Source organism: Protopterus annectens, chromosome 13.part0, assembly GCF_019279795.1.
Source record: "Protopterus annectens isolate FY-2018-M chromosome 13.part0, PAN1.0, whole genome shotgun sequence".
Lineage (NCBI taxonomy): Eukaryota > Metazoa > Chordata > Ceratodontiformes > Protopteridae > Protopterus > Protopterus annectens.
Genome location: NC_056747.1, coordinates 59,103,539 through 59,126,287, shown reverse-complemented (window position 1 = coordinate 59,126,287; position 22,749 = coordinate 59,103,539). Strand labels below are relative to the sequence as shown.

The 22,749-nt window shown below is 39.3% G+C and overlaps 1 protein-coding gene across 1 annotated transcript in view; it reads right to left on the bottom strand.

Moving 5' to 3' along the window:
- The window catches only part of SPPL2B (signal peptide peptidase like 2B), an 859,053-nt gene that overhangs the window by 199,401 nt on the left and 636,903 nt on the right, over nt 1–22,749 (bottom strand). The window contains exons 11-12 of the mRNA XM_044054743.1: nt 11,377–11,476; nt 1,967–2,044 (exon numbers count right to left, since the gene is read on the bottom strand). Of these exons, the coding sequence (XP_043910678.1) occupies nt 1,967–2,044; nt 11,377–11,476 (178 nt within the window). The remainder of the gene's footprint in view (nt 1–1,966; nt 2,045–11,376; nt 11,477–22,749) is intronic.

Below are 22,749 nucleotides of genomic sequence, written 5' to 3'. Positions count from 1 at the left end.
TAACCCATCAGAATTTTAGCTGGAAATAACAATAGCTGCCATTCTTATCAACAATACATGTTGTTAAAATAAATATTTTCAGAACAAAAATCATTTTAAGTGATCGGACCCATTTAAGAAGGCCCAAATATATCTGTGTAATGCAAAAAAAAAAGATCTTTGACAAGGTAACAGACCGCAGACTACGTGGCAAAAAAATGCAAGGATCATTTAAGGAAGGAGGACTGGGTTTTCCTGAAATACGGGTCTATGGTGTGGCTGCTACTGTGCAAAAGCATCTTAAATCCAGAAGTACAAGTTAACCATTCAGATTTGGAGCAACTTCCTTCTACACAGAAATTCAGCATCATCTCTGATAAAGTTTGTGATCTACGTGGGCTGAAGGTATGGCTTGGAAAAAATCTGTATTCTTACAGTTATGAAGAAACCTAATCCTCCTACAGTGTTTATGAAAACTGATAACTATTTAACTAAGTCACCCCTCCATGGATTGATAATAGGATTATGTATATCATTGATATTTGTCATTGTACAAATTCTTCATTTGAATCATTACCGGTAACAGAGAAAAAACGTCCAGAACATGAAACTATCATGGCGGCAATAACTCCAGCTTTATTTCATGAGAAGGCAACTCATCACAGTAAGAATAGAAAAATATTTGATCAATCAGGTTCATCAAAAATGGCAACATTATTATTAATGATTGGGAAATGATCAGGTATTCTACCACGGGTCTATATGACGCTATCGAATGGACTAAATAACAAATGCTACTTAGTCGATCTGATACTGTTGAAATGGCAAAACAGCGAAGTCACGAACATCAAATTTATTCCCAGGGAAAAATTTGGTGGGTCGTCTTTGGGACTTTGCCATTTCCTCCACTATGGTGTGATCTCGAAGTTGGTATATTTAGGTGGGGGTGGGGGGTGAAGCCCCCCACTTAAATTTGTGTTTTTTTTTTTGTTTTTTTTTTAAACAGAGTAGCGAATTTTTTCCCTGGGAAAAAATTTGCTGTTCCATTTGTTCAATATTTTGTTTCGATATTATTGGTACAATGAAATAGCGTGCGCTATTTACATTGTACGATAATATGATATAGACACTTCTACCACTGCTACTGCAGTTCATGTATATGAAACTTCCCTATAGCTGGCACTTGACACTGCTTACCCTTAAATCTGGTGTAAAGGACAACGGAGGTATGTGTGTGTTGGAGGTGTATAGATCAGGCAGCTTACGATATGCATATGATCTGGGATTGCACTGATGTTCAACCACCATGGCAGTGGACAACAGAAAAAAATAAATGGATGACCACTCTTTCTTTACCCCAAAATAAAGATACCCATTTCTGATTGTTAGCAATCTCTAATGCTAATAACCTTTTGGATGGCATGAACACATTCTGTTGGATCTGTATGATTATTTCATTTTTCTTGTCCACTATTTTTAAGTACATGAAACAAATTCTCATTGGGATGCTGCAGTTATTTCCTTACGTTGCTCCACAGTTTGAATTTATGGTCTTATAAAAATGGATTATATGACATGGAAGGAATGCAATTCAATATTTTTATACCTCTGCTCAAATTTTTTGTAGGTTAATTTGTTCTAGCACAATGTGTAAGTCTGGAATTCTACAGAAAGTTCAAACTGTGTTCACATTTTGTAGAAGCCTGGTACTTCTACTTAAATCACATAGATTCTCTGAATCTTTTCTGTACATCCACGTACAGATTCTATTAATACACATCCTGACGTTAAGCAGAATTTTTGCTGTAATTAATAGTTCTCAATGTTATTAGGTTACACGTCACGCTGTTGATGCTATTCAAGGTTTATTAAAAAAATACATTAATTCATCCAGAAAAGTTATTTCATGAAGCAGTTCTGCAATACTGTGGTTCAGACATGTAAATTAATTTTTCATTTACTAAAACAGCAGAGCAACAGTACGCACCTACAGTACAGGCTACAAAATAAATTCTAGAAGACTGGACTTGGATATCGAATCTGTGACAGTATACCACCAGCAGACCTAAAGAACAAACAAAAAAAGTTTTATCAGTAACATAGAAGTAATACTACAGATTTATGTCTCCTGAAATTATTAATTTGTTCAAATTACTTTAATATGAAAAATCAAGCATCCAAATCTGACAGAGAAGTTCAAACAATGAGATTTAGGAAATGTTCCACCAGTACACAAAATGTGAAAAACTGCACTCTTAGTATGCAGGCCTGCTTTTTTAGCGGTTCACAGGTACTACTCTACATTTGTATTCTTTTGTGGAATTGTTTCTATCAATGGTATTTCAACAATGAGTAAGCACCATTCTTCTGCACCCTCTCCCTCTAACTTTTTAATGCATGCAAAAGAAGACTGGAATTGAGGCAGGCAAAGAAAATCCCACTAGAGAGGTGTTGTTCCTCTTCATAGCCCGATGACATCAGTAACCTGTGATGTGTATGAATATAAGAACATGTACAAACATGTGCATCTAGACGTTATCAGAAAGTCAACTTACCATAATACCGAACTGCATATGACTGCGACGGAAACACCATAAATCCACAAAAGCAAAAGTAAACATTGCTGAAAATGTATAACACTGAAATGCAACTGTGTATGTGCCACTGACATTTACCATTATCTCCACCATAGTGCGATCTCAGAGTTGGTATATATAATTTGCAGGGGGTGGGGGGCATAGCTCAGCACATGGGGGCCCCGCACAAATGTTATGAAAAATGCAATTTTATTTAAAATGTTTCTTTTTATTTGCATTGTTTTAGAAGTTTCGACTGGTGTCGGTGGCACATGCGCGGTTGCGTTTCAATGTTTTACACTTTTGGCAATGTTTACTTTTGCTTTTGTGGCTTTATGGCGCTTCTGTCTCGATCATATGCAGTTCCGTGTGATGGTAAGTCAACATTCTGATAGGAATCCACGCATACATATGTGCTTGTGTATGTATAGAGAAACAGATCTTGTAGTGAAATGCCAGTTTTCCAGTCTTAGAGATAAGATGTCTCCACACCCTTAAGGAAAAACATTAAAATACGGAGAAAACTAGTACTTCTTAAGCAATAAAGTTGCTGGCCAAGATCTCTTAAAACCATGAAAAAAACACGAATTGGTGAGATTTCAAGCACTTATAACTTGTTTAGAAATCGATACTTACCCATTTAATTTTTTTTTTCAATAAAGAAGTGCTTCCACCCTTAACAGAGCTTTATCAGATCTATCTCCAATTTACATGACATACAATATTTTTATAATTTAACACACAGTTCATAGTCAGTCCACTCCAGCTGGGGTCGTATATACATGGAATAGGCTGTTTAATCATGATAGATCCCATCTTTCATTCCTGTTCTGCATATATCTGCTCCTACTGGTAGCTAACAGGTTATAGCTTGTGTGTTGTATTCCTGTCCTTTGTAGCTAGTGCCTGATACAGACATTTTATACCACTATTGTCACTACCCATGCACATCTATTACATGTTCTTTGTGATGTGATAAGTAGATGCCACTTACCATATTCAAAATGGACAAGTACTAAAATACATGACAGCCAGTCAAGTTATAACCCTCAACTATTATTTATTTTATTTACTGCCTTTGTTTGCAGGGAAAGTCATCCAGGGGAGAAAAATTACATATAAATATATAATGCATTAAAAAATACATTTCAACATACATTAGCTGGTAATATTAAACAATGTAGTAAAACATTTTACCTGCATTCATTTGGTCATAACTATTGGCATACATTTGTACTGCAGGAGACAAAGAAACAATACAAGCAGAAAAAGTTTAGTAGTAGAAAATGTAGAGCAGTAAGGAGGGGCTGAGATTATAGCAGATAAGAGACCATACAGTAAGGAAAAGGAGAGGACTAAGGCTGATAGAACAGGCGGAGAGTAATGAAAGGTGGAGAGGTGGAGGACAAAGAAAAAGCATGAGGACAGTGTAATACAAGAGGATGGGAAAGGAATCATAAGTAGGAACATGCTGGAAACTGTCTAGCTGTCCCAGTAACTGGGTGTACCTAACCTTGTACCCCTATGTCAGGTAATGTGCCACTCTTCCCATGAAAGAATGAATGAATAAAATTATCTAGACTTATATCCATTAAAATGTGTGCCAAGAGCTATGCATGGCCTCAGCACGTACTAGGTCTAAGTTAAACTACAGCATTCTAGGACAGTGAACTGAACAGGGTTTCATGCACCCCTTTCTTTTGATAAATTTCTAGACTTCTGCATTCTACCTTCAACTTTCCTTAACTGCCTTATTTTTCATATTAGGCTAGGCTACATATCGCTTCCATAGTCTGTAGATATGCGGTTTTGAGATGCTGCCATTCTTCAGTTCTACCTATTTTCTCTTCTTCCTATGGTGCTACAGCCCCGAGTAATTCTTTAAACTTTTTTTTTGCTTTTGCTGGCATCAACTTCTAGGTCTTCAGCCTGGTCTCTGTTGATATTACATGCTTCTCTGCCTACTGCTTGCAGAAGACTGTGGCTACAAGTGGATGATGCTGTGGACTGTGCTTCAATGGAGATGACTTTGCAGTCTCTGATCCTACCCCAAACGCCTTTTCCTTACTAGAAGAACTCTACCGGAGAAGCATGCTGACCACTCTTGTAAGCAATCTTGTGACTAATCTCACTTGCAGAACCATGTGTTGGCTGCCATCAAGCCATTTGCCAGACAAAACAGTGCTGAATGGCCTCTCCTTTACTCCTGCTGCCTCACCTATGCGAACCTAGGCAGTCCTCTTATCTGCTCTGTCACAATATTAGCAATCAGGTCCTCCTGTTAACACCAACTCATGCTTTCCTGCTTTACTGAGTAGGTCCTGCAAAAGCTGCTTGAACACACTCTTTTCCTCACTATCACAGCCCTTCTGTACTACCCTATCTTAAAGGTGCAGTCTGACAGCCATGTGTCTATCACTAATTCTGACAGCATCCCTCAATATGTTCAGAAGACTCTCACCAATTCCCACACCATTTCTAGTCTGTCTTCCTTCTGACTAGTAAATCCTGAATCCCCAACCAAATGGCTTTGCAGAACTACCCTTTCACCTTGTCTCCTGGATACATAGGATGTCCAGTCTCTCTATCATCATGTCATCTGCCTCCAAGCTACATTGTATGAGTGACCCTATTAGTCAGTGTAACAACTCTCAGTTCATGTTTGGAAGTTGATATGTTTTATGCCTAGCTTTCACTAAACAGAGACATACCAGTTAACCCAGGCTGGGCAACTGCAAACTAGCTAGCCAGCTAGCTGAGCTTTATGGTGGGTACACACTGGCCAGTACAGAAAGACTGACACCTCCCACCTTAACATGGGTCCCTGGCATAGGGTCAGGGTCCTCAACCCACTTATCACTGGAAAAAACTCTTGCCCATTTTTGGTGACATTTTTCAACATGACCAAGTCACCTAGACAAATTTTTGTCAAATGGCTATCCCAGACATGGTGCACAACCTATGACCTGCATTTTCCTGTCTAGAGGATATTGCACGCTACAATTGATTCCTACAGTGGGAGTCTAAACAACTCTTCTGCCAACAGGCACCATCTCCATATAATTTTGGGTGCACTCTGTTGGCAGACATTTCAAGTTTGAAGCAGAAATACCCAGCATCATTTTGGGAAGTGTGAGGAAACCCAAAGACAAGGGCATTGGCCAGAAGTCAGGAGCAAACCATTGTGCTTGGGAGGCAAAGACATTAACCATTATGCTAAACATTTATCATCAATCCAATCACTCCTCAAATAATATCCACAATAGGTTTATTTCACGTTAGACAATTAGATCATACTTACCCTCATGCTCCCCTTTGGCATCTTGCTACTCTTGTCTTGTTTTAATTCAATTATGCATAGCTTTTAATGGTTAATAATCATTTTTAGACTACACCCAAGACTGCAACATTACAAACATACACATTTTTCCTTTAATACAAAGCATTAGCCAAAGAGCAACTCTGAGACATAATATGCCAAACAGTCTATTATTAGTCCTTGTCTTCTCTGGAGCTATACACTGGGTCATATTTTGGGCATCCTCCTGCTTTTCTACCTTACTTAGTTGTTGGGTTTCTTGAGGATTCACTTACCATCCAGAAGTCGTCCTGTACACTTTTCTGATAACTCATCAGCTTCTTTTGGGAAAAACAGAAAAGTTTTACTAGCACTCTCTGGTTTGCTTTATTAAAATCCTTCTTTTTACCGGTCTTTTGGGCTGGTCATCACTGGATGGTAAGGATACTGCCACCTCTGCCGATTCTCTCAGCCCATCCAATGCTGCCTCCATATCTGTATCGGCCTTAGTATGAGTTAGGAAAAAGACATAAAATAGGGCTGGGTATAGGAGCTTAAAGCATACACCCATTTAATATCCTGATAGCCAGGAGAAATATGCTTGCTTGTTGTCTGGTTATCCCAAAATAATCATGACCCTCGTATACAATGGCTGTTTCACTGCAGATTTTGATCTTTCTTCTTCAGTTTTCATAAGATCTCTTCCTTCTGTTCATATGTCTGGAATTGAACAATGAATGATTTTGGTATTTTCTTAGCCAAAACATCCAGTTAGTATATGGTTTCTATCCTTATTTTCTCTACTGCCATGCCTGTCCATTTACTAATACATACAGCTGGCCCCTTCTACCTTTTCTGGTACTGCAGTACAACATTGGTACTCTCTTAAAGAATAATCTGCCAGGTATATCAGCTTTATTTTTATTTCTTCTTGTATTGAGGCCTGTTCTACCATTTTGCCCTTTAACTCTACATTTTTCTTTTTGTAATGCAATGATAATGTCTGCATGGCAAGATACAGTTACTTTCTCTTTTCCACGTTTTTTTTTTTTTTTTTTTATGTAAAGTCCCACTAGTTTTTGGATACTTTTTATACAGTTTATTTTCTCTTCTACTGTAGTCTTTTCCAACCCATCTTCATATTGTATAAGGCTGTTGCCACTGTTTAGCTCATTCTGCCAAACAGAACAGTACATACTAGTAACATTGCACATATAACAAATGATTTACTAGTAACACATTGCACATATAACAATTTTTTTTGTTATCTCTGTTGTCTATCCTCTAAATTGTTTGCATATTTTGCAAATTATCTGTATTTTGTGGAGCTTTTCTCCACAGGCCTCTGGTGCAAATGGGGTATTTTAACCCAATCAGACCTTCCCGCTAAACAAATGCCAAAAAATAAATAGAATAATACTTTACAGCTCCTTGGATCATCAGTGCTGCTGTTAGCAGTCTAGAATAATACTTTACAGCTCCTTGGATCATCAGTGCTGTTGTTAGCAGTCTAGAATAATACTTTACAGCTCCTTGGATCATCAGTGCTGTTGTTAACAGCCTAGAATAATACTTTACAGCTCCTTGGATCATCAGTGCTGTTGTTAGCAGCCTAGAATATTACTTTACAGCTCCTTGGATCCTCAGTGCTGTTGTTAGCAGCCTAGAATAATACTTTACAGCTCCTTGGATCATCAGTGCTGTTGTTAGCAACCTAGAATAATACTTTACAGCTCCTTGGATCATCAGTGCTGTTGTTAGCAGCCTAGAATAATACTTTACAGCTCCTTGGATCATCAGTGCTGTTGTTAGCAGCCTAGAATAATACTTTACAGCTCCTTGGATCATCAGTGCTGTTGTTAGCAGCCTAGAATAATACTTTACAGCTCCTTGGATCCTCAGTGCTGTTGTTAGCAGCCTAGAATATTACTTTACAGCTCCTTGGATCCTCAGTGCTGTTGTTAGCAGCCTAGAATAATACTTTACAGCTCCTTGGATCATCAGTGCTGTTGTTAGCAACCTAGAATAATACTTTACAGCTCCTTGGATCATCAGTGCTGTTGTTAGCAGCCTAGAATAATACTTTACAGCTCCTTGGATCATCAGTGCTGTTGTTAGCAGCCTAGAATAATACTTTACAGCTCCTTGGATCATCAGTGCTGTTGTTAGCAGCCTAGAATAATACTTTACAGCTCCTTGGATCATCAGTGCTGTTGTTAGCAGCCTAGAATATTACTTTACAGCTCCTTGGATCCTCAGTGCTGTTAGCAGCCTAGAATAATACTTTACAGCTCCTTGGATCATCAGTGCTGCTGTTAGCAGTCTAGAATAATACTTTACAGCTCCTTGGATCATCAGTGCTGTTGTTAGCAGTCTAGAATAATACTTTACAGCTCCTTGGATCCTCAGTGCTGTTGTTAGCAGCCTAGAATAATACTTTACAGCTCCTTGGATCATCAGTGCTGTTGTTAGCAGTCTAGAATAATACTTTACAGCTCCTTGGATCATCAGTGCTGTTGTTAGCAGCCTAGAATAATACTTTACAGCTCCTTGGATCATCAGTGCTGTTGTTAGCAGCCTAGATAAGTGGCACAATACTAGAAGAGTCCTACTGCCCTATCAACATCCTTTTGTCTTGGTGGGAGGTCCATTGCCGAATCTCTGGGAGAAGGTAAAGCTCTGGAAGTCAGGCCAGCTAGTCAGACTACATGCATGCAGGATATCCCAAACATGAGGATCACAACAATGAACATCAAAAGTTTCAAACAAGTACATGGACTTCCCTTTTTCTTCAAGTCTATTAAATAATTGTCCTCAAAAGGGGAACCACACAGCATCTCCTTCTCCAGTGCTGCATTAAGGATCTATGCTGTGACATGACGGGGCAGAGAGAGTCCCCAGAGTCTGTCTACCAGTAACTGACTCCGTGACAACCACCCTGTATAATGTGCCCATAGTTCATAGTGGCATCTGATACAGTGCTTGCCAGCTTGGGAGATGAAGTGTCATTAGTCTAGCATTTTATCATTCAGCATATTTATCTCAGTCTCAACAGTTTTCCCTTCAATGGAGACTGGGATACTTTAACATTTGAGTTTAGCAGTTTAACACCCTGAAAGCTAGGGTAAATTTCTTCAAAAATGGTCCTGTATCTTACTTTCCCTGTCACTAAAGTGTTTTTTTGGACAACACCATTACAACTTTTGCTGGCATTCAGGGGCACCTCCAGTAGACCATCAACAGGATTTTTTATAGGCACTTACAAAACGCCACAACCTATAAAATGACTTAGGCTTCCTGGAAGCAGGGGACTAGGAATCAAGATCCAGGGATGCATAGGTACATGCATCCCCTAAGGCTTCTGTGACTGAAAATTTGCCCAATGGCCTTGGCTCTGGCAGATTCATGAGCTCCATATATTTTTTTGGGCAAGACAGAATTATTTAGATTCCCATTTAAAGTAATCATTTATCCTACTGGAAGAATCACCAAATGATATAGCCTCTGGTGGAAAAGTAAGTTAATCAATCTCAGTCAGAAAAATCAGAAGGGGCTTGCTGCAGGATTTTATGGAATAAAACAATATCTAAGGGCCTTGGAATGAAGAAGTATAACCTGCCCACCTCAAGTTGTGGCAAGATGGATGACATCTCAGATAAAGGCAACTCTGCCCAGCTTGGGGGTGGGGTGGGGTGGGGGGGTGAACATTTTGGAAGTCTCAGTATCCTAGCAGTAGCCTGGACCTCTATCATGGTTCCAATGATGTCCTTGATGGCACAGACTACAGAAATACCACCCACCCTTAGAAATCACCAGATATATGCAAAGAGGCATCTGGACTAACTGATTGTGGGATGGCATCATTGTCTGATTGATGGTGGAATGGCATCATTGTCCGAGTGCATGGTGGCCTCCAGAACAAAAAAAGACAGACACGAGTTTGAGTCTATGAAAGTGCTTCAAATGACCTGATACTCTTGGGCCTAGAGTTGCCTTCAGATGCTGAAATAATATCTTGATGGCTCTTCTCAGTTAACTCAATCACATGGCAGCCCTGGACAAGGTACCTAGAAAGTCTTGCAGAGGTAATTTCTTCACTTTACCGCCTTCCTGGTGAAGTGGTCACAGCAGGAACAAGGAGTGGCCTCAGGTGGCATACTCAAGACAGCAAATGCACTGAACGTGACACTCTACATGTGGAATTTGCTTTCTGCAAGTCATGCAATTACTCTGATTGGTAACCATTACTATTTAGTGCCAGTGAAAAGTATGCACGAAAATTAAAATAAGATTTTCACCAACAGGATACTTATCTAGTCACCCTAGAAGTCAGGCCAAACTGACAGACTAGTGACACTCGTATCAATATGCATCAATCTTTTCACAGACTGGCAAGAAAGAAGTGAACAGGGATAGGCAGACAGCTCACTTATACCACTGGTAAGCAAATGTCCACAAGGGATGATGTTAATCCAGTTGCAAGGGGGAAGGGTCTAAGCTTTGGAAGTTGGGCTGCATGTTAGGTCTTCTAAGGCAGAAGTCCCAAATACAAAGACTACTGCTACAGTGGAGACTATGATGAACATCTGGACATGGCACAGACTGCCCTTACCTCTTTGCATCCAGTGCCAATCTGACATCTCCTACAAGGGTAACAGACAAATAGTAATGGGCGAGTTCCAAATGTCTGAGGGTTGGGCCACTTAGATGACATCTACCTGTAATAAAATCCTGTTCAATTTGAATGCTAATGCAGCCCTGACCTCTATTATGAGCATCCATTCCTTCAATAAAACAAAACAATATGCGGGGAAAAGACATCAACCCCTTCTGTATTAAAAGTAAAACAAAGCTCCCGTCTCACCTGTATACTTTTGAAAATGTTTAGAAACATCTAAGGCTACAAGAGTGGCAATAGCTTCAACATACATAGCCAAATACAATACAAATTTGGAATGTCTCTCTCCCCTGACCCATGCTTACCAAAATATATGCCCACGTTTGTCTGTGTGCGCATGAGAGAAAGATCAATCCACAGGTGTCAGAACCCAACTTTATAATTCACTGAATCAACCCACAAAGCTCTTCAGCCTCCAAACAATTTATACGCAACACAAAATGGTACAAACATACATAATTGTACAAGATAACTTGCACAGATGAAAATCAAAACTACTTCAAAAGATTTGTATTTTATTTCATGCAGGTTAAGTGAAGGTAACCTCTGTCTTCTAAGTCAACATTATTTGCATTTTATTACGTTTTTATCCTATATTTTTTTTTATTCTTTTGTTACTTAAAACTGTATAATATGTAATTGAGAAGCACTGAAATATTGCAATTAAATAAATAAATCTAAAGGCAATGTCTGATCATGGGTAGGACTGTTTGATCATGGAAGGAATGTTAATAAATGCACACAAAATCTACACCCAAATACATACATAAAAATATCGTTTTAAATAGAAATGTTAAAATTTTGTGAAAAAAATACCAGAATGACTGCTAACTTTACTACAGTACCTGGCACAAGGACATCTCCAAAGCCCAGCAATGAAAAAGGTCTGTCACACAGTGCCAAAGGAGAAGCATTCAGCCTTGGTACTTTCAGTACCATAGGAAGCTGAAAAAATAAAATACAGGATTTAACCACTTCTTATCAAGACAATGCAAGCGCACCATGATTAAAGACTTAACAATGGCAAAAGCACAAATTATTATTTCTACTTTAAACATCAAAACACGTTTTTTACTTTCCTTTTGAAACACACCATGTATTATGATATTATTTTATGTGAAAACTTAAAGTGTCAGACTAGCCAACTGGCGGTGTGAACACTGTCTAGATACTGTTGATGTGACACCCTGACCCCCTGAGCAAAAATGGGTAAGAGGGGATGTGGATGGATGGATGATTTTGTGTAAATATTTTGTTCACCACACTTTCCAATTGGACAGTACATATTTTTACTGGAGACTATACAGAAACCGTTCACAAGAAAGCATCAGCTCTCACACACATGTAGCCATTCTCACAAAGCAATACTCAACATAAGGTTGGAGACAAGTTACAAAGATCTCCATTTAATATACTTGATCACTCTGTTCCAGTATTAGCAATTTACTTGAGAAATATGTTTATTTTTTGTTTGTCAGAAGGAAATAAATTTGAATACATTCTAGTCCACTCCTGTCCCAACAGCAAACAGTGACAAAATAAAGGGTATGGAAAGAAAGGCAGTACTGCTGACTTGCAAAGCAAAAAACAGAAGAGCATACTCACCAAACCAGCTTATCTTTAAGAGAGCCCTCTGCAGAGGGTGAGAACTGTGATCACCTTATAACAGTGCTTTCTGCAACTCTTCAAAGACCTCCAAGCTCTCGCACTTGGAATAAAACCATCTCCTGTCAGTATATGCCCAGGTGTTACTATTACAGGACAGAGGAACCCTCACTGCCACATGCTTCCCAGTTTTGATATCTCAAGGAACATGGGTAAGCTGAGCTTTATCTACTAGATAAAATTAAATTAGACAAGCACGCAACACTTACACAAGGGACAAGATACCCCAAGTGAGTGGACTGGCTCTTCAATAGTGAGAGCAGGAGAGTACACCCGTACCTCTAGCATAGCCCAGTATCCTCCTGAATATCAGGTAATTGCACTAGCACTTAACAACTGCTCTCACTCTTATTCTGAAGGGCCCTTTGCACTAACAGTGAAAAACTCCAAAATGATATAAATACACATCTCAAAGCAAGCATGATTCCAAAAAGCGTGAGAAGTAATGGGTTAGAAGTCCAAATCTTAATGCACTGAAGTCTCTAAGAGCCAAGAATTCTTGAAGGAGCAATTCAAAAAACAATGTTTAGTAAAGACTCACAAAGATGAGCAGACATTTATACTGCTAATCCCTGCTACCTACAAGGTGTTAAAAAACAAGAGCTGGAAGCAGGGATCATTATGGGCAAATTATCTTTAAAAGCACTGGTCATCTGACAATATGAAAAGCAATGACAGGACATATACCCCTTACCAAACTTCCCTACCAAGCATGGCTGCAGCTGCTTCAGCTCACACAGACCTCTTGGGTAGAATACGATACATATTTAGGGTATGAATGATCCTTCTTCACTCTTCCTCAAGATCCTGCCTCTGAAAAGAGACACCATTGAATCTGTTCCAGGCTACCCACCACCACCACTGCACAACACCCCATAACTTTTCTAAACACCTCCACTCTCTCCTGTGCATTAATTAATGTCCAATGCACCTCTAATAAACTTGACAAGATACACACTTTCCTTAAAGCCCACTTACCTAATATCACAGCTCTCACTGAAGCATATCTCAAACAAAACAGCACTAATTTTTAGCATCTGCTTCCATCCTGCACATACCTGCAAGACACAAGACCTGGTAATAGACAAGGTGGGGCCCACTCATTCTATCATTGCTTAAGCAAATGCCTTCTCAGACAGTGAAATCCAACTGGTTCTTTCTCAAAAACTTCCCAACAGGAAGACCACTTCTAATACCAGTCTCTTACCTTTCTCCTCCAGGCTCTCTTAAATTTTAATCCATTGTTATCACCGCAGCTGCCCACAACTAAAACAAGATTGCTATTCTAGGTGATTTTAATCTAAACTATCTAGGTCTCCCAAGAATTGACATTGCCGATTTCCTAGCCAACAGCAACCTTATGTAGTTAAGTCAATGATGCTACCCATCCAAATCTCCAAATAAACCACCACTCTCTCCTGGATCTGCTAATCACCAACAACCCTCCATTTCCAATATATCTGTTGTTGCATCCTCATTCAGTGACCTCTCCCCAGTAACCTTCCAATCATCTACTTGTCACCAAAACTGCCCACCACACTAGTTACCATCAGACCCAGATCCAACACCAATACAGAAAACCTCAAAACACACCTAGCAATGTTGACTGGTCTGCCATTATCAGCTTATACAACCTCGACTCAGCCGCTCCAGCTCTTACACATACCCTCCAACTTCAAGATAAATTCCTCCCTCTCACACAGCACCTTTTCAAATACAACAAAAACCCTTGCTTAACTATTGAACTGAAAGTTCTTCTCAAACTTAAGGATAATGTGTGGTGGTCTTAGAGATAAAGCCCCTCAACAGAAAACTGTACAGCTTTTACCTCTGCGCAACCTAGCTAAGCAAGCCATAACCAGCACAAAACCAACTATTTCAAAAACAAACAACTTGCTCTGCCAGAGAAACACAAATATTTCTGGTAGGAAGTAAATCTTCTCACAGGCCAAAAATCCACTGATTCCACCTCCTCCCCCTATCACAATCCAGATGGCTCAAGGCCAACTGCGAAACACTTGGCTTTCATAAGGAATTCAGCAACCTCCCAAGTGCTGCAACCTCTCCTTCTCCCTCTAACTCACCCAGTCTCCCTTCCTTTTATCCCCTTCTTCTATTTTTAAGAAAATTACTCAAAGACTGTGACCCTTTTCTAGAAAGCATGCCCCTGGATACACGACTGATGCAGATAACCTACTTCCTTGTTTAATATCACTCTGATCACATCTCTTTTCCATATTTAGAACCTCTGTTTAACTCAAAACACAATGCTAGACATATGGAAAACAGATGCCCTTTCAAACCCTTACCAAACAGCCTCAGGCAGAAAATAACTCTCACTTCTGCCCTACACATGAGAAAACACTTGAAAAAGTGATCTACAACCAATTGTCCACCTACATTCAACAGTACCTCCTCCTCACTCAAATAGCATGGATTCTGGCCTTGCAGTAGTACAATGACAGCACTATGGTGACTTACAGAAGAGATCCTTATCAACATTAATAAAATAAACATTTCAGGAGCTCTTTCATTGACCTTTCCAAAGCTTTTGATCTTATTGACTACTTCCTACTCCTTCACTCTCTCCAAGAAATCAGGATTAGCCCCAGCAATATCACCTGGTTCCAACATTTCTTAACAAATATGTATTGCATAGGTTCAGAAAAAGTACTAGGCTAGCTGTCTTTGTGGGACACTTTTAGCCTAGCCAATTTCCCATTTTGTACTCAAAATAAACTATCCTATTTGGTTATAGATTGGCTTTAAACATTCCATGGTCAATAAATATGACATTGAATGAGAATAAATGGGGTCATAACATAGATGGTACCGATGCATGGGATAAAGCATTTAGGAGCTGCATCTGTCCATTAGTAGCACAGGAGGCAGCCCCCAGGTAAATTTTCTGATTCCCATACATAGATCTAAGTTGCGCTTGAAAATGGATAGGGATGAACTTTGTTTTATGTGGACAGACAGTCTGTTCCACAGCGGCTGTATCCTCTGCAAAATATACCTCTTCCTCCATACCATTCTGTTGATGTTGCAAAAGAGGTTTAGATCCCTAGAATGAGTATTTCTAATGCCATATGACTTATGGATGTGTAGTAAATCCATCAGTAATGAGTGGGAGAATGCCTTGTATGCCAAAGACATGTCACCTCGTAGCAGTCTGTAGGATACAAAGTATAGTGACATGGCTTTGAGTCGGTCCATGCAGAACATGTTGCTCAGGCCTTGTATCCTTTTAGTAAGATATCTCTGGGGCCATTCAGTTGTTGCATTTATCTTTACAGATGCATGCCAAGGGGGGGGGCATTATATATTCAATATCTGGCCTAATGAGGTCTAAATAAAGGGGGGCAATGACATCCCTAGTTTTAGACATAATCCCTTTGTTTATACGCTGTGCAATATAGAAGGACTTTCTTACAACAATAGATACATGCTGGTCAAAAGTTAGGTCAATATCCACATAAGTTCCCAAATCCTGAACTGGTTCAACTCTTAAGGGAGTATTGTCAATGTGGTAGTTCACTGGGGTAGGTGACTTCCCAAAGGACTTAATGCATTTTTGGCATTTAGTTTCAGACCTTGGTTTTAACACCAGTTATGTACTTGAGACAAACCTTCCTGCAGGTTGGTCAAGTCACTGGGGGAATCAATGACTGCTCTTAATTTGCAGTCACTGGGGGAATCAATGACTGCTCTTAATTTGCAGTCATCTGCAAACTTAAGTCAGCTAGAGCTTTTACCTCAGAAAAGTAGATGACAAACAGGAGAAGTCCAAGCACAGAACCCTGGGGGACTCCACTGGTGACTTTTTTCTTTGCGAAGGTAACGTCTTCTATTTTGATTATCTGCATGCTACATGTGAGACACTTGGCAATCCAGCAGGTGATGATGGGTGGCTATTCGTACTTTATCTAGCTTTTCTAATATGCCTGAGTAGGGAAATTGTGTCATAAGCTTTAGCAACGTCAAGGTATGCAGTGTGTACCATTTTGCCTTAATCCATTTCTTTGGTGACGTTTTCACAAAAAAAAAAAAAAAAAAAAAAAAAAAAAAAATCAACCAGGTTGAATAAACATGACCTGCCCTTGATGACTCCAAACTGAGATGGTTCCAGTGTTTGGAGGTTCTCTATGTCCTGATTGATTACTTCCATGAGAAGTCATTCCATGGCTTTACATATGAGGCTGGTCAGACTTGTGGATCTGTAACTGCTTGGGGGTGTATGGGAGGTCCTCCATTTTGCAAGAAAATGACTGTAGCTGTTCTCCAATTGCTTGGTACAAAATCTTTATGGAGACTGATACTGAACAGTGCTGTTAGGGGTGTAGCTAAATCATGCTTCATGTTATTTAAAATGCATCCGGGGGGATACTGCCAGGACCAATCAGTGCAGTATTTTTGGCTTCTGATAGCACTTTTAGGACTCAGTCTTGTGTGATATTCAGAGAGAAGCCTGTTTCAGGAATATCTTGAGGGTCAGACAGAGGCAAGAGAGGAGTAAAGTCAAAGTACTATGTCAAAATAGGCTCCTCCCTATCACCTTCAGCATCCCTTACCACAGGAGTGCCCCAGGGATCCATACTTACTCTATTGTTTTCAATCTTTATTAACAAACTACCCTCCGTCCTCCCTAACCTTCCAATCACTATTTATGCAAATGACATGGTTATCCTTTGATCTAGTCTGTCATATTCAACTACTCAAAACTCAGTCTGACCTCCACTCCCTTCATTCTTGGCTAAATTACCATAAACTACTCCTAAATCCCTCCAAAATAAAAAGTAGACATTTGGAAGCTCAAAAGAGCTGAAAAGAAACTCCTAGAAACCTCAACATAGTGAAGCTCTATGGTTCCCCAATACAAATAACCACATATTTTAAATACTTGGGTCTATGGCTACACAAGTCAACTCCAAAACCACACTGAAAACTCAAGGAAAAAGATCAGTCCTCTTATCCTGGTCCTGGAAAATATTTCCATTTCTCTTCAGAACAGCTAGTGCTGCAACAGGTAAAGGAGTCCTCCATACTTAACTTAAGCATCGGCTCCCCATCATAGCTAAACAGCCTCTATAAAAAGAATCATACACTCTACAAGTCCATGGAAAACAAAATCTGCCGATTCATTTCCAATTTCCCCCTCAGGAACACCATTGCACCCCCATCATCAAAGCCAAATGGCTACCAGTCTCTTTCAGAGTTGAGCTACTCCTCGGATCACTTTTTCTCAAACTACTTCAACCAGCTACCTTTCCACCTCTTGCAACCAAACCCATAATAAAATCATCCCCTACAACCCCTTCCAATTAAAGTCTTCACTCCAAACACCCCATGCTAGACGTCACTGTACTGATTTGTCCTTCTCCATTCTTGTACCCAAACTCTAGAAATCCCTTCCACCACACCAAAAAAGTCTCATCTTTCAGAGTACACCTCAAAAGACACCTCCATCAAAATTCTGACAAGTGCTTTACCGCTGGACACATTAACCAACTCCCTCCTTACGTGCATCACTCCCACTTTGACTCTGTTCTCTCATGCTGCTTCCCTCTCCTACTTGCTACTAAAATTAATTCATATTTTTTCTGTTCTGTTAACATTTACACATTTCAGTTGTCAATGGGATTCTCTACCTTCTGTGATTAGTCGAGGTGTGTGAATTACTCCTTTTATTTATTTATTTTTAATTTCTTCATTCAGACTGCACATGCAGATGGTCTATGACTGGAAGAGATGAAACAAAAAATGGGTTCTACTGACGGAGACCCTGAACTTTGTGAAAAACCAAGTAATATCTCATACAAATTAAGATTTATAGCTTTAGATCCACCTGTCAGATGTTATGAATGCCTAAAAACATCTTCCAGGAGACAAACTTCAGGTGAACATTGCCAACTAGCTCAAAGGACAAATGAACAAACTTGTTTTTTTTTACTATGAAGATTATATACCAGTGAGAAAACTGATTCTTTGCCAGATGACAGAGACAAAACACAATTTAAATTTTTCTTGATAAGCCTGTGCTTGGCCAGAGTTTTCTGTCTATTCAGACAGCCAAAACAGAAACATTGATCATAGCATAATGAGATTAACATAAGACCCAGATATTGGTGATATTGTAGGGGACAAACCTAATTTTTCTTTTAGGAATAAAAAGTCATTCAGGCAGTATCTATGTGACCCTAAGAAACACTTACACATGGATGAGGTCAACAGAAAGGGAGGGACTGTTGCTTGTTACAATTGTAACCAGTGTAAGCATATTGATAGCAGCAATAAATTTATACATCCAGATCTTAAGAAGGAGTATACTTTTAAGGTCAGAGCAAGTTGCAATAGCATGAATATTGTATTTCTTGCTATTTGCAACTCGTGCTCATCCTCTTATGTTGGCAAGACCAACAGGAAATTCAGATTCAGGATCAGGGAACATATGTTGAAAATCAGGAATAATGATTGCACAAATGCTCTAGCGAAACATGTACATAACAGACCCATTGCATACATTTAGGTTTCTTGTGGTTGAGAACGTTCATGAAAATGAAAGAGAGGGAGACTATGTGAATTTTACAGAGACAACTGAAAGCAGGTGGATAGTGAGACTTAGGGCAGACAAAGGGAGAGGCTTGAATGACAGGGTACCTCTCAAACCCCTATTAAAATCCAGATCATTAGCCAGATAGCTGAACTAAGAAACGTTATAGGTTATTTATACAGGGAGAGTTATCAGAATTATTCGAATGAACATTTTGTTACACTTTTTATATGTATGTGTGTATGTACATACATTCACACAGCTTTATTATTTTATTAGTTATTTTTTATGGTACAGCTCTAGCTATTCTAGACAAATAAGTAGTTCATTTTATAACAATGATGTGTTGTTTCTTTAAGAAGTCACTTTTAGTTAATTTTTGTCATTTGTGATTGGTTGGTTCGTAATTACCATTAGTATATGGAGACTGTATAGATCAGTTAATTTTAGGTCTGATGAAGTGGTATCTACACCACGAAAGTGCTCACCGAATAAATGTACCTGTTTTTATCTACAATCTTTGAAGCCATTGAGTGGTTTGTTGGATGTTTTTGTGGACAATATATTTATTTTTGATATCGGACAACCTCGTTCTACTGACTGCGATTTGATTGATGTTTGGATATTTTCTCATTATCTCTTCGTGGTTGGTGGCAATGGCGGAAAGAAATGCAAACAAGGCAAGCTCCCCTTTTAATGCAACTGTGATAGTATCAGCAATAACCCACGTACGTTCGAAGGACCAGGTGTGAATTTTGTTCTAAAATCATCGAGTTTGCAAAGAAGAAACCCAGTTTATTGCTAGAGAATGTACAGACTATGAATGACAGTGAAAATGAATATGGTAACATTGATTTTTCTGCTTTCTTGAGAGATGTACACAAATTCGAAGATCTTTTATATAAAATTAAGAAAATACAAGCACAGCATGCACATTTCATAGGAATTTACTTCTAAAATTGATGTTCAAGGAAGACTCTGGTATTGACAAGTGCCAGATACAAAAAACCTAGCACGTTCATACCACCAGGTCACCCCACTATGGACATTTTTTTGCAGTTATGTGAGACAGAATTGCTTGAAAAACTGGGGGACAAGAGACAAGACAGTTTTTGCAAGATGAGTAAACAAGAGAATGATGCTCTAAAAAATTTACAGATGGAACAATCCATTGTGATTAAACCAGCAGACAAGGATGGTCCAATAGTAGTTATGGACAGAAAGTACTATACTAGGTCTATGTTGGACATGTGTGACAATAAAGTTTACAAATCAATTAGTCCAGGAGAGCTCAGAAAATTGATTTTAAATGTGGAAGACAATGTTCATGATATGTTTTTGAATAACATTATTGATTTAGACTTGTATAACTACTTTAAAGTGCCTATACCGTTGACACCTGTTATAAATGGACTACCTAAGATCCATAAAAATCCGGTTACAGCCCCTTTGAGACCTATAGTCTCAGGGAAAAACTGGATAACAGAACCTTTATCATTATTTGTGGAGAGGAACTTGAGATCTGTAGTAGATAAGAACTACATCCTCAAGGACTCCAAGCAATTTTTACATGATTTGTTTAACTATAACAAAGATGCTAAACTTCAGAAAGGATCATTCTTGCTGGTTACACTGGATGTACGATCCTTGTTCACATGTATACCGAACGAGTTGGGTGTTGACATGCTGCAGGAATATTTGATTTCTGGCAGGACCTATGAAGGTAGACATGTTTATTTGCTATGCCATTTAATGACACTGATTTTAGAGAATAATGCCACGGTGTTTGAACATGAAATATATCTACAGAAGGAAGGCATAGCTATGGGCATGTCTAGTGCCAATAGCTACGCCAATTTAGTCATGGCTAACTGGGAGAATCAGCATGTGCTCTTAGGAAACAGATGGGAACAAGTGATCTTCTACAAACGTTTTGTGGATGACTTGTTTCTGCTGTGGAAGGGTGATACGGTAGAGTTAGAGAGCTTCTGTGAATTTATTAATGGCATGACCACCTTTCTTGCATTTGAGGTGAATTTTTCATATGATGAAATTAATTTCCTTGATTTATGTATATATCAGGATAACACAGGGAATTTATCCACCAGGATTGTATAGGAAAGATTGCCATACAAACCACCTTTTGCACAGAAACAGTATGCACCCCAAGCACATCTTTACTAATGTTGTCAAAAGTCAGACCTTGAGAGCTTCCAGACTCACCACTGAGGAAAAATATTTGACAGTGAACTGACTGACTTAGAGCAAAGGTTCTTGGAGAGGGGTTATATTGATCCCACTACTTGAGATATTGTCCAAGGCACCAGATCGGAGATGTGACATTGGGAAACCTCATTACTCTGATAGGAGGAGTCCATCAACACATAATATCACCCACAAGAGGAGGAGGGTGAACAATTGTGTATGTGTGCCCACTGAGTTTGAGTGATATGTGTTGTCACGGGCATTATTAATAAGTATTGGTCAATCTTAACACAAGACCCAGATATTGGTGATATTGTAGGGGACAAACCTAATTTTTCTTTTAGGAATAAAAAGTCACTCAGGCAGTATCAAGCTTATTTGATCGGAAGATGGGTGGTGCCAGCAACTTGGAACGGATCCTCAAGGCTGAGAGTGGAAGACATATCTGCCCTGAGCCCTTCATGCTAAGGACTGGTGACAGCCCAAGGCATCACTAATTAAGGATGAGCTCACTGCCTACGGAGTCCAGAAGTCCATAAGTTTCCTAACATGCTTTGGTCTTTTTGGCTAGGGTCTAACTGCTGGATGTTTAGAAATGCATACTGGATCCTCATGAAAATGTCTGTACAAGAAGCCTTCAACTACTGCCATCCTTCTGACATGCAAGGTAGGGCAGAAGATGCTCTACACAGGCTTTGTAAATTACAAGGCTGAAAAGTCACACTTATGGGAGTACTTCTCTCCAAGATTTTATATTCACTGACAGTGCAGGTCTAGCCTGGTAATATGATGGCCACATATTAGCAGACTTCTAGCTGAAAATGTAAATGCAGGAACTTTAAACACAATAGGCAGAATCATGACATGGAAAGTGCAAGCTGTTGAAACAACTGTCAGGCTAAGAAGTTAGTCTACTTCTGTGGACAGCACAATATTATATGTGCATCAATAATCAATGTGAGATCTCACAACAGTATGACAAATGGTGACTTGTAAACGGATGAACATTTTTAGATTTAATGGCATTTAAAAAAAACAGCTTATTCTGGTGGCAGCTGTGAAGAAGGCAAGCTGCTTACGGCAGAGCAGACTTCCTATTTCCCAGCACTGGTCTACAACTCATCCTACAGGAACCCCAAAGCAACCTATAGAAAGCTGAATATCATCATTTCCAAGCACATCTCAAGAGGCCAGTCATGGCATGCCCCTCCTCCCATGTCAGATAGCCAGGGAATATCTTTACTAGGTTCTTAAACTGCTTCAGTGGGCTCCTGCAAACCGAAAACAACAGCAACTCTACTGTATGATCCCTTGGTTACCAAGTTTCTGACCTCAGGGTGGAGCATAAGTCAATATAAAACCCTCGTTTCCACAGCTTGTTTCGGAGAGTTCATTCTTTTTATCACTACCCAGAACTCATGACCAGTGGTGAGGAAAATAACACAGAATGACCAGTGAAACATTAACTTCTTCCCAAGACAAACTCTTGCTCGAACACCACACTGTAGTGAAAACGTTAAAGCCTGGCATCTGCTGCACCCCTCTTCTGGTCAAGCTACTGCTTCCTTACTACCATCACTCATTAACAAGACCCATGTCCTTACTACCATCACTCATTAACAAGACCCATGTCCTTACTACCACCACTCATTAACAAGACCTATGCACTGAGACCCTACCTATAAATTTCTCTCTGATCTGTAATACAGACAGCAATACACACTTTTCCATTACAGAATAAAGATTTGAAGGAAATATTTAGAGGGCTGACAAAGATTAAGTATCTCAGAAAAAG